Genomic DNA, 13,364 nt, shown 5'->3' on the forward strand with positions numbered 1-13,364 from the left:
ATGGAGAAAAAATTCTCTTAAAAGTGTTGGGTGTAATATGTGGTTAATATTCTGCAAGTACACAAATGAAGTCAAACATAATAAGTGATGATGTTTCCTAATTTGAAATTGTCGTGTAACTTCTCAAATAAGTATTTTTTTTAAGAATATATCTTTAGAGAAATACTAGCAACATATTATGTGATACATTTTTTTAACACTTCCTCTCAGGTTGGTTGAAAATTTTTAAAAATCACACAAAATTGTAGATTTCATATCTTATTTAATGACTTTTTCTTATAATTTTATAGTTTTTAATAAATTTTAATCAATAATAAAGTGTGTTAATAAATGTATTATTAACAATTCTCACATCTCTATGGTTTGAAAACAAATTTCGTGGCTATTTCCTAAGGAGAAGAAAGTAAATCTTATTTAACTTACAAAATTTACCGTTAGTCAATCTAGATCCAAGTTGGTGTTATCTAATAAAGAACTAACACATTTATATATTTGATAAAAAAAAGTGTGTATACATATAAAGCTAAACATCACTTTAAGAGATAAAAAAAGTACACTTTAAGAGACAAAATTGTAGATTTCATATCTTATTCAATGACTTTTTCTTATAATTTTATAGTTTTTAATAAATTTTAATCAATAATAAAGTGTGTTAATAAATATATTGTTAACAGTTCTCACATCTCTATGGTTTGAAAACAAATATTTCGTGGCTATTTCCTAAGGAGAAGGAAGTAAATCTTATTTAACTTACAAAATTTACAGTTAGTAATATAGATCCAAGTTGGTGTTATCTAATAAAGAACTAACACATTTATATATTTGATAAAAAAGTGTATATACATATAAAGCTAAACATCACTTTAAGAGATAAAAAAAAGTACATTCAAATTGATATTAGTACTTAAAAAATAACAAAAAACATTACCTCGTAAAATATTCTATTTAAAATATTAAGTATAATAAAAATATACAAACTAGCATCTATTTTTTTAATCGAATAATACTAAGGAAAAATGAGGAAATTACACCTCGACAAGTTCATTTCAATTTTCAAAGATGTTATTCTAGCTAGGTATGTTTATGATGTTGAATTTGCAATCTAAAAGGCAACTAGCCTCTATCTTCTAGAAACTTAGTCATTTTTTATCCAGCTTAAATCCAGAGTTATTTTCAAAACAATAAAATTGCTCTATCTAATGGCAACCACGAGACCAACTTCTTATCAATAATTATCCTCAAGTAGTTTGTGTAAAATATGGCGGCGACCTTTCAATTCATATTAAATTTACTTTGTTTTATATAATAATAAAAGGATCAAAAGATAAAAAAATTTCCAAATGCTAACCCGTTATTGTTTTATTTTAATTTTTTTTTTACAGAAATCCACACAAATATTAGAACAATTTTTTCAAAAAATATTCATGAAAAACGTCATTCAATTTGAATTAATTGCTTTGATTATATTTTAATGATTTACACGGATTGTGTCTTGCAAAAAGGGGGGTGGGGGTGGAGGGAGACACGTTTTAAGTTTTAAATAAAATTATGCTGCCACACATTATTTTGCATTAATTCAAATTAACATTTTCCTTTATTTTCGTAAACAATTAAACATAAATTACTATTAAATCCTTCATTTCATTATTCTTATGTATGATGCAATTATTTTCTAGAATTTTTATTCGTTCATGTAACTCACGGGTTTTTATCTAGTTTGTTATGAAATTTGAATATGAAATGTATTGTTTATTCTTCTAACTATACGTGTTGAAGAAAACAGAAAAAAATATTTGTCTTGTAACTGACTTAGGCAATTTTGCTGCAAAACTTTTCATACTAAACTAAACACGATTTTCTTATGGAGAGGAAATGCTGTCAAGTATTAACAGTTTGTTATAGAATTTGACGAATTCAAAACCTACCGACGAAATTGTTGCATAACCATGCATGAGAGAGAAGAGAAAGCTAATTGATATTGGCCGATTAAAAAAAAATGTAATTGATAATTGTCTTCCCTCAAATTTTGTAATAATTTGTATAACAAATTTTTCTTCAGAGAAATGTTATTTAGTACTAATCCTTTGTCACGTTGATCAATTAGAAATTGATGCATGAGGTTCTCGCATAAACATACAGGACAGAGTCGATAAAGAAAAACATTGTATTGTAATTGACTTTTGACAATTTTCGTTGAAAGATAATTCTATAAATGATTTCCGTATGGGAGAGGAGTTTGTGATTGTATATTATAGTGCATCAATCTAAACTTAGTTCGTGGCTTCTATTACATTAGTATTCATGTTATACACACAATCGATTATTTAGTGATGGTTGGATATTAATTCAGGGAACTCCTACCACATATGACAAATTGGGATTGGTTTCAAACTTTCTTGTCAATTTATGTCGGTGGTGTTCTTATGAGAAATAGACAAATATATAGTATTAACATGTTTTTTCTATTATGCTAAATATATTAATATGTTTAATTACACATTACCTTTGTCAAGAGAGTCTAGTCCAAGATGAACGAGTTATTATAAATTTGTTAACATGGTCTTTGATTTATATTTATATTTTTTTTTTACAAATTAGCTTCTTAATTTAAAATTATAATGCAAGTATTATCTCAAAAAATTCTATATATGAATATTGACCTAAGAACTTTTTTTTTTTTTTTTTACATTTAAAATTCTGAATCTGTCCATTTACATTGAGGTTAGCACGACTGTTAGTGCTGGATCAGTATCATGACATGTTCTTTTGATTTGAATGCTGCTCACTTGTCACTTAAAAGTATGGGGTACATGAATGAGACAGGAAAGATGCCTATGTTGACCAAAGGTGGCTTAATTACTAACCGATTAGAAATTTGTGATCCAAAATTCTTGTAACCCTATGTCCTAAGGGAAACAAAACTTATGCCAAGTTTTTTTGGGTTGGTGCTATTACAATTGAACTTCTTTAGGACACTCATACACACCCACTTCTCTCTCTCTTGAACCAACTTGTTATGGTTGTCTAATTATTGCACATGTTCCTTATTCACATTCTAAGAATTAGCACAACTGTCAAGTAGCACAAAGTGTCGTCTCTTCCAAATCATCAACCACATAAGAATAGTGCATTCTCTTCTCCTATATACCCCAATGTCAAACTGGCTCTACGGTCACAATTCATTATGGATCAAGAATTCAAGATCCTCTAGTGTTCTACAATAACTGCAGTGGGTGCAGTTCATAATCTCATGCACCTTTCATTTTCATTTGTAATATTTTTTTGACCAAATAACCTCAAGTACTGTTTTACAGTAGAGATCGAGTATTGTTTTGGTGAAATTGTAGATGTTGTCAATATTCTGCCACAAATTTTGTCTAAAAGGAATGCATTGGTATCTTTGATTGCTCTTAAATGACAATAGAATATGTTGCTAGAATCTAAAGGTGGATAAGAATGAGAAATGACAATTTATAAAAATAAAAAAGAAATTAAATAACTAGTATTTTATAGTCGCAACTCTGAAAAAGATTTTACTTAACAACCATTCCAACTTGAGGTGATAGTGACAAATTTAGAAATTTTAAGTTGTGAAAACAATACTTGTATATATAAATTTGTGGACACAATACTTAAATATTATAAATTGACTTTTTTTTTCCTTCTCTTGTATTTTAAATAATTAAATTACAGGGACAATTTGTAATTACGTGTATATAACTTAATAAAAAAAGGTATGTGAGAGTAACTATACCCTCAAATGTGACAACGTAGATCCGTCCCAATTTGGTGATATTTGGTTAAAGACAAAAAAATAAATAAATTAAGAACCTTAGTTCAAATGGAAACAAGTTGTTTCTATGATTGCTTGGTCCAATACCAAGGAGGATGGTTTTCCTTCAATTTAGCCTATCTTATCCATCTTAACAACCAGTACTTAGGGCTTCTTTATAACAAAAATTAAAAATTAAAAAATACCAGACTTTTCTTGTGAGACTTTATTGAGACAAGTATGTCTACACTACCAAATACTATAACCAAACTTAAGAAACTAAAGAAAAACCATAATATTTTTTTTAAAAAAATAGCAAAAGAAAAAGTAGAAAGAATTAGAATAAAAAAGGAGCAAGCGGATTGCACAAGGAAAAGTAGTTTACTTGCCAGTCTGTAATAGAATCACTACATTTACAACTAGTCAACCATACTACACATGCACTGAGAAAATGCAAGGAATCAAACAGCTAGCTGTTGTTGTTGTTTCTGCTTTTGATGAGAACATTCATCCTCATTGAAGCACAAGTGAGCCTTTAGTGATTGTCCTAAATTTAGGGTGGAATCTGAAAAATTTAGAGGTTGGATCAACAACATTTCTCTTTGGAGATGGACACAATAGGCTTGGAAGGTGCCTGGGGTCACATTTAAATGGAAACCCAAACCAAAGAGGAAATCCAACTCAAGAAAATTCATCTCTACTTTGGTGATTCCTCCAACTTTGGCATAGTGAGCATTGTTGTAGAACCTGAAAAATATCAGACCACATGCACAAAAAGAGAACATTAGGTGAATATCATGTAAAGTGTTTTTCTTACAGAAAATTAGTAAGTCAAACATCAACAATAGTTGGCATTTGTTTTTCTTTACAATTCAATGTTTCACAATTTTAGATATTCGGAGTAAGTGTACTAGTGAGTGTATAATATCTTGAGAGGCTTTAATCTTAACCACATAATTAAAAAATCTAAATGAAAGATGAAGATTGGGTTTAAATAAAACCAATGCCAACTATTTATATATATTTTTTATTACAATTGGACTTTTTTATTTGGTTACAGTCAACTATTTATATATAGTCATACTATCAAGATTGATTCTTCTCTTTTGTTACATTTTCATTAACTAGCTCGCTCTTTTTTTTTTTTTTAATGTATATAATATATTAATTAGAAGATATTTGCTGGATATGTGCATTAAACTCATGGGACCACATGGGTAGATTGTCTCTTCTCAATGGAAACTGGAAAGCCAGCCTGGCCATAGTATTTTTCACAAGCAATATTATAATTTTTAGATAAATATTGTTGTCATAAACACAGTTTATTACGTCAGAGAGAATTATAGAAGATTAAAAAAAAACATCCCAAAAGGAGAAAAAACAAAAAATAAAATCGGGTAAGCTACAATTCACAATTTGGAGTTTTAATACACTTAAATTTTCTACTGGTACTAGAATACTTCAAAATTCAGAACAAGAAAAGTTCATGGGGACAATTATAGATCTCCAAACGGAGGAAATGCAGAGCAACTGAACCATCATTTGACTTTTGTCAAACTAACTGCACCATACTACACAGAATTCATAAGAAAAAGAGAAGAGTTCAAAGAAAAAGAATAAAACACATAATTCATAATTGTTTAACTTAATTATTATATAACAAAGTTTCAGAACCCAGAAAACATGAATTTGAAAGCTTGTTAAGGGCAAGGTATATTTGATTTCTATTTTAGAAAACTATTTTTAGGTTTTTTAAAAATTAGACGCCTATGCCATATTGCCATGCTCATACCTTACTACACGAAATACATATCCAGATGATCCACACTCAAGTTAGGATTACAAAACAGAGAAAGAAGACGGAAAAACCTACCAATTGTTTTTTTTTTCGTAACAGTTTAAACCTAATAAATTTTGAATGAAAAATTGATTACTAGGCAGCATGAAATTAATTTTTAAGAAAAAAAAGTTAGAATGAAATCAAACAAGCTCTTTGTATTTTCAGCTTACTTAGAAGTTAGAACAACAAAAACATGATATTCTAACTTTCCAAGCATTTAAACCACCCACGATTCATAACTAGTTAACTCAATTATTGTTACATACTTACATATACATCAAAGTTTCACAATCAAGAAAACTCAGAATTTGAAAAATTTCTCAAGGGTACTAACTAATTTATTAAGCCACTTACATGTCATCCATGAACTTGGCAGCTACCATGACACTAGTGATCAGTAAACGGTGCACGTTGAAGGAGTTGATGGGCAAAGAGGGTTGTCTCTGAGTGAATCGATCGAGGTAGACGTAGGCGACGACGAAGCATGAAGGGCTGCAATTCGCGTACTTGAAGATTCTCTCAAGATAGCACTGAATTGAGATGTTTGGCCTTGTCAGGCCATGGAACACTGAGATCTTCTGGTGCTGTTGGAGGTGTTGGTTGTGATCATTTGACTCAGCCACCCTCTCAAGAAGAGAGCAGAGGAAAGTGATCACTTTTGGCATCACACTTGGACTCTCCTCCTCTGCTATGGACATTTTGCAAAAGGTTTGATGCAACAACAACAACAATGTTTGAAATTATCATGGTGTGGGATATTTATATGCCACTTTTTTATCCTATGCTCCAAGGAATTATCAAATGATTTCTTTTTATACTTTTTAATGTAATAAATGAGTTGTTTTTAAGAAATATTTTTCATTTTTGTCCTCTTAACCTAGGGCATTTGGTGCATATGTGATGGAAAAATCTACACGCACATGTATAGAAAAAAGATCAATTGACCTGAGTTGTCAAATTCAATAAAATGACACTTTTAGTAACTTTGTTAAATTTATTGAATTTGAACAGAAATATCTTATAAGTTGAAATGTATTAATTGATGTTAAAAGTTAGACTTAATTCCTACTTTCTCAATTTTGCAAATTTGGTTTTTCTATTATTTTTACAAAATTGATCTCTTATTATTTTAATTGTATGCTAACCTACCATGTAATAGTGTCACATTAACATTTCATTATATATCATATATAAATGAATAGAAAAAACAGGAGATACAATTTGTAAAATTAAAAAATATACAATTAGGCTAAAATATCATACATAAAGAAAAAGAGGGTGGGGGATAGAGAGATCGGTAAGAGTAGGTGCTTTTCTTTATGCAAAAATGACCCTTGTAATTTAAATAATGAATTGCAAGTTGGCACATCAGTGGTGCTATGTTTCCTTTTTCGGCTATAAAAGTTTTGGGGTTTGAGTTGGGTAATGATTTTGATTTTCTCTTTAATTACAAAACTTGACTTGTAAACGAGGGAAGGCTGGTGCGTTTATTGTGGATTAATGTCACTTTCTCGAAATTAAGTAGTGGTTTTGTAGTTGTGATTTATTTGTGACCATGGAGATGGCATTCCATACCCTTCATGTGATTACATGTGGGGAATTTGAGACTCTAGTGTAAAGGTTCCCCTGTTTGGAGACCCTAGCATGTGTTTTGATTCTGGTACAAGTGGGTGACATAACATCGATTTGCTATGTAGGTCCACAGTATTACCATACTTTGCTTTTTGTTCATATATACTTCCTTGCTCACACATAATAAAAACAAACAGCATAGAGGTGGTGTTTTTTGTTCAAGATTGGTTCATGTGACCCAAATAAATCCAAAGTTTGAATTATAGTGTTCTTTTTGTGATAATATTAAATGCTTTTAAGGCATCCAACTTTGATTAGATTTTAATTAGATTTCGTTTCTGAAAGGTCAAGATTAATGTGTTTAAAAATCAAGGAAACTACTTTTTTTAGAAATAAATAAATCTCAATATGTTCGAGACACAGCCATACATCAAATATGAACATATCTTGAGGGGCGGATTCATGAGTGTAAGTATTAAAGTGGGGGATTTTTTTATATAATTTTTAAATATTTAATTACTAATAAATAATTATTTAATAAATAATATATTTTAAAAAATAATTTAGTATTAATTTTATGTATAAAACTAGAAATATGATCTATTACTAAAAGAAAATTAAACAAATATTAACTCATCAAAAACTTGTTTTTCTTATACATTTTTTTATTAGTATTTGTTTCCTCATGTATACATAAAAGATTCTAAGGGAGAAGAGAGTCAAGGCTCCTGCTTGGTCCCCCTTGAATTCGTTCCTACATATCTCTAATGGTTTGTCACATCATAACAGATTAGTTTTTTCTACTAAATTTAACTCTTATTTAAATTCTTGTTATGTTTTTGTTTTATCGATTAGAATGTTACTTTTTGTTAGTAAGAGGATTTGAATCCACCACTTTTTCTTCTTTTTCCTTTTTCACCGTTAGACCAACGGTATATTTCCTTTGTATTCTTGTTACGTTGATTGTTACATAGCATCCATCTTGATTTTGAGATAACATGCAGAAGAAGGATACCAATGATTTTGTCTTAAATCCAATATAAATTGAGACTTTAAATGAAAATTTGATACTTTGAAGATCGACAGTGCTGCAATCCCTTCAGTCAATGTGCCATTAATAGGAAGCAACTTTTCACAAAGAAACAACAGCTATAGAATGAAATGTATTTTTGCCATAAGCATCAAGAAACAAAACACAGTTGGAACTATCGGCTGTAATTGCAAATTTGCAAATACAAAATAGAGACACAAACCTTTTGCAACGTGACACCTTTATATGTGGATCCAATCTAACGTGCCATGAAAGCAAAATAGTGTAAGATTTCTGACCCACAATGTCATGCACATTGTCTAATTTGGTTTAACTATCTAAGCATTGATACTTAGTTAACCCTCGGAGGAAACTATTGTTTGGAGATGGATGCTTGTTAGTGAAGAAAGTAAATAGTCATAGTTCAAACTTGGGAGAAAGCATGTCTTCTGGTAAAAACTATTGAAATCTAATGTTTTGTAAAATTATAATTATGAGATCTTATGCTAGTTTATATCGTAAAGCTAGTAAGTAGCTGTTTGGTTGAGTACGTAATTAATTTCAACAGCAGGTGAATCATGGTTATCTTGGTATTAGATGTGTACGGAACAACATTTTTTTCCTCATAGAACCAATAATGCATCCCCGGGTCTGTGAGGGAGAACAAGATTCTACAACTACTAGCAAAGTTATACGATATAATAATGGAGACAAAGGTAGCATAACATTTAATTTATAATTGGTGCTACGTTTTAATTAGTTTAAATGGAACAAGATTTATATGGGATTAATTGGAGTTTATTGAGTATGTTAGCTTATACAATGTCATAACGTGATACACAACAGAGACATTTGCAATTCGATCTTGAGCAGCTTCCTATTAGAAGATTCGACTTGAACTTTTGTTTCTTGACAGTTACAAATTGAGTGTCATTCTATTGTTAAATGGCTTATTTTTGTTCGTTATTATTAAATGGCAACAACGACCTCTATATGTCTCACTCTCATAGTAAACTTAGGCAATCCCTCTCAAAAAAAAAAAAAAAACTTAGGCAATTGTTATATATACCTCCCTTAACTATTAGATGTAACTCCCTCTCAATTTGAAGTATGCTCCAAACAAATTATATTGCCTAAACTTACCTTTGATGCATTACTTAAGATCCTATACGTTTTGTTATTCACAAAGCCCATACTACAATTTCTAACCAGGGTCCATCCAAAGGAGACATTTATATCCTGCACCTTGTATTTCGCATCCTACACCTCCCAAAAGATTTCAAAGGACAAAAACAGCCCTTTACTAGGCACCTTGATTCTGAAATGGCTATTTTGGAATATAATTTTTTGTATTCTAGAGTAGATTTCTGAAGTGTTTATTCTATTATGAAATAGTTGTTCTAGAAACATATCCTATTCAAGAATAGTTGTTCTAGAATAGGCGGTGGAACCCTTCTTCCCTTCTTGAAACTCAAACCCTACAGGATCCACACAAGGAGGATGGCGCTGCGTTCAATGCCAACGATCCCAGAAGAGCCCTTCCTAGTTCCAAACCGAGATCATCCAACTCCATGCAGGTCTTGCTCCTTGTCTAAACTTTGTAGAAATCAATGTTTTTGGTTGTTGTTGTTGTTTGAGGATTCACATTATTAATTGGATCTGATATTTCTTGTTCGAGGAGGTGAACCTCTCGTAGGACCTCCACCACCCATCCTCATTGACAATGATTGTGACTTCACCACCCACCCCCTTGCCTTCTTCGTCGCCTCCAATGACATCGTCCTCAAAAACTCCGTTGCCTCCAATGGCATTGTACTTGGGTGGCATAGGGAAGAGGAAGAGGAGGTGTTAGGATCAAGGACATTTTTTGTCATTGAGATTTTTTGGGAGGTGTAGGATTCATATTGGGAGGTGCAAGATACAAATGCATCCAAAGGGTTGGGAGTTGTCAATTTAGGCCTAATTTTAAATGTCTGGGCTTTACTATCCCCATCCACATTTATGCTTTTTCAACCCCAAACTTTATTTGTTTTGTGCAATTTTCAAAAAATGCTCCTAGCAAAAACATGATTTCCTTGATCAAAATATACAATGGAAACATGTTTCAGTTGCATAAGAGGGATGCCAACAAAATACTCAACAAAAATGTGTTTTTGTTGTATATTTTAATAAAGGAAATTGTGTTTAATTTATGCATTGAATTTGTGTTTCTCTTGTATATTGAATTTGCACCTCCTAATTCAGCGAAAATACGCTTTCGTTGATTAAAATACACAACTAAAATTTTTGGTTGTGCATGTTTAAAAAAATACAAAACCTGTGATTGGTCACAAATAATTCTTGCCACCAATTTTTTATTCAACCAATCTTAATCTTAATGTTTGGGTCATGGATATTGTAGCATCGATGATTATTGATAAGTGCCAATTATACTTATACTTTGATCCTTTAACTTGACACTTATCTCACTTTTCTCTATCTTTTAACACTTATTTTACTTTAATTTTGTTAATAATAGAAACTTTAAGTTAGAATGTGGACTTTAACTGAAATAATTTTTCATTAGGTTTTGGTCTTTGTTTGTACGAAAATTTGAAGAAAAGAAGTAAAGTTTTGAAGAATAGAAGAATTAGAGAAGTTGAGTGAATTCAATCCGTGCCCTCCATGTTTTGAAGTTTTCATTAGGTTAGAATTGAAGTTTTCACATAGGTTAGTAGATTATCTCAAACACGTTAGCATTGTCCATTTCGTACATTTCAACAGTTTTGAAAAAGTAGACAAGTTGAGTGAATTCAATCCGCGCGCGCCTTCCATGTTTTGGATTGATGCTGAGAAGAATATGATGTCTTTGTGATCATCAATGTATTAATGTGTTAGTGCTTAATTAAGATGTACACTTACAAACCTTGTGAGAAGGTTTCTATCCTCCTCAAAGTTAGGATTAATGGATTTAATTTTAGACTAGGAGTTGCTTTGTTGGGTGATTTCCTTGTGAGAAGAATATGATATTATCTAGCATAATTTCTTATTATACTACCAATATGCTTTTTAAGATTCTAATTGAATTTAGAAGAGAGAAAAAAAAAATAAAAGTTCATATGACGGGTGTTCATCCATCCATATGTTAAGTAATAATCTTTCTTCACATCTGATTAATCGTTAATGTTGACATATCACGCACATAAAACATTGGTATGCTAATGAAATTCTGTAAATAACAAAATACAAGAAACATATATCTCATGTGTCCACGCAGCCTATAGAATTGAAAGCAATCCCATGCAAATTATACAAATCCCTATCCATCACTATATTCTAGTGGGTTAAGGAAGGGATATATGAAAACATGTGATTAAGCTAACAGCAGAGCGAAGAAGGCAACGATCATAAGAGTTATTTGCATATGAGTGAAGCGTGCTCCAACAACAAGCATAACAGAAACCGCAGACACAAACAAAGTAAAACTGAACATTCCTAGGATGGCAAGCCAAAGTGAATGAGATACTTGTGGTTGGAGAAGTGGTTTGCTTAATTTTAATGACAACAAGCACCAAAAAAAATCTGGGTTTGCCAACCACGATGCATATCTTCCTGTGATTTCTGGTGTTATTCTTTTAATATCTTATTGTATTATGCTTATGCTTCATAAGATTCTAAATGAATTTAAAAGAAAAAGAAAGAAAAGTTCATACGAAGGGATGTTCCTGTCATTCAGTGTTCCTCCATGAATATGTTCTGTCTATTGAATCGTCGATAGCACATACCCAAACATCGTTTTATTGTTATGCGAATGAAATTATGTAAATAAAAAGATTACAACAACTTTTTCCGCCATGGCTAAAGGAAACATAAGTACACATATGAAAACTGTCTAATTAAGCTAACAGCAGAGCCAAGAAGGCACTGAGCATAACAGTTATCTGCATACGAGTGAACTGTGCTTCAACAACAACCATAACAGAAGCAGCAGATACAAACACAGTAAAACTGAACATTCCTAATATGGCAAGCCATAGTGAATTGGGTCCTTGTGGTTGGAGAAGTGGTTTGCTGAATTTTAATGAACACAAACACACAAAAAATGTGAAGGTTGCCCACCAGGATGCACATCTTCCCATGATTTCTGGTGTTCTTCTTTCACCTTCAGAACTAATGTTCTTTGATGTTCTACTATCCTCTTTCACCTGGAATACACATGATATACATCACACCATATATTATTGCTCAATTAAATACCTCACTACACACAACCAGAACAAAATGCATAATTGTGTTCAATGTGTACTCAAAAGCTAAAGGTTGTCCTGATTTCTCATCGTGGACACTGCACATGGCTCTAACTAAGTCTAACATTGGAACATCTTGCTTGCTCTGCAGTTTAATTAGTATTAGCATATACAATGGCATTACATTTCTGCAATAATTATAACTTATATAGTTTAGAGGGGGGAAAGAAGGAAACTTACACTTAAACTATTCATTTGTCCTAATGATACAAGCTTGCCCTTCTCATCGTCTCCTTGCTCCTCCTTTTCATGGATATTCTGCCTTTGGTTCAAGATTTTCGCAAAAAGATTTGTCAATTCAAACTGCAAAATATAATCAATATAGCTATACATATGTCAACTGCTGACTTTGGCATATTCAGATTCCTCAAAATCGGTGTGAAAAAACAATAATAAATAAAAAAGATTAAGAACAATTTAGCTCGGTTTGTTTGAGTTGAATGGAGTTTGATCATGATGCAGTTCAGCACAGAAGCATATACAACTTACACAGGAGGAATTAGGCACACTCATGATTTGGTAGTAGTTCCCAGCGCATGAATCCAACTCTCTCGCACGGTAAATTTTGCTCCAACTTGATGATATGTGAAAGTCTGAAACCAAAACACACCTTAAACAATTTTTTCCAATGCTATCGTGGTGTTGATGGCGAAATTCAATATGAAACCGCGTTTTGCTGCACCGAAAGTTGAACGTCAAACCGAAATCTCTAGAATCAATTAACCGCGTTTTAATGCATGTGGTATAGAAAAATGCATGCATCGCTTTCAATGACACCAATGATCAACTTTAAAAGTCAGTTACCGTGGAAAACGATTCTGCTTTCTAGAACTGTGAGGCAATACTGATTATTATATTATTATA

The 13,364-nt window shown here is 31.5% G+C and overlaps 2 protein-coding genes across 4 annotated transcripts; both read right to left on the minus strand.

Annotated features, from left to right (window-relative positions):
* Nucleotides 1-4,070: 4,070 nt before the first annotated feature.
* LOC100305689 (cyclin box fold protein binding domain-containing protein) lies at nucleotides 4,071-6,344 on the minus strand. Its single transcript, NM_001248402.3, has 2 exons — nucleotides 5,967-6,344; nucleotides 4,071-4,519 (listed from the first exon to the last, which is right to left on the minus strand). The coding sequence occupies exons 1-2, from the start codon at nucleotides 6,308-6,310 to the stop codon at nucleotides 4,234-4,236; spliced, it is 630 nt and encodes a 209-aa protein (NP_001235331.2). The 5' UTR covers nucleotides 6,311-6,344; the 3' UTR covers nucleotides 4,071-4,233.
* A 5,631-nt stretch (nucleotides 6,345-11,975) lies between these two features.
* LOC100785599 (uncharacterized) lies at nucleotides 11,976-13,258 on the minus strand. Of its 3 annotated transcripts, none has more exons than XM_003521007.5 (3): nucleotides 12,990-13,258; nucleotides 12,681-12,803; nucleotides 11,976-12,398 (listed from the first exon to the last, which is right to left on the minus strand). In XM_003521007.5, exons 1-3 carry the CDS (start codon nucleotides 13,011-13,013, stop codon nucleotides 12,090-12,092), a joined length of 456 nt encoding a protein of 151 aa, XP_003521055.1. In that variant the 5' UTR covers nucleotides 13,014-13,258; the 3' UTR covers nucleotides 11,976-12,089. The 3 variants fall into 3 exon arrangements, with proteins under 3 accessions (XP_003521055.1, XP_006576705.1, XP_040869915.1); XM_006576642.3 differs by having other exon boundaries at nucleotides 12,681-12,758; nucleotides 12,990-13,197; XM_041013981.1 differs by lacking the exon at nucleotides 12,990-13,258 and having other exon boundaries at nucleotides 12,681-12,983.
* Between the last annotated feature and the right edge of the window lie 106 nt (nucleotides 13,259-13,364).

The sequence above is a fragment of the Glycine max genome, chromosome 3 (assembly GCF_000004515.6).
Source record: "Glycine max cultivar Williams 82 chromosome 3, Glycine_max_v4.0, whole genome shotgun sequence".
NCBI lineage: Eukaryota > Viridiplantae > Streptophyta > Magnoliopsida > Fabales > Fabaceae > Glycine > Glycine max.

Bases quoted from the DNA above. Each gene is read 5' to 3' on its own strand.
- LOC100785599 (XM_041013981.1), bottom strand. From the start codon at position 12,833: ATGTATAGCTATATTGATTATATTTTGCAGTTTGAATTGACAAATCTT. The intron at 12,399-12,680 runs GTAAGTTTCCTT...TGTGTATTCCAG, and splicing joins GACAAATGAATAGTTTAAGT to GTGAAAGAGGATAGTAGAAC.
- LOC100305689 (NM_001248402.3), bottom strand. From the start codon at position 6,310: ATGTCCATAGCAGAGGAGGAGAGTCCAAGTGTGATGCCAAAAGTGATC. The intron at 4,520-5,966 runs GTAAGTGGCTTA...GATATTTTTCAG, and splicing joins GCCAAGTTCATGGATGACAT to GTTCTACAACAATGCTCACT.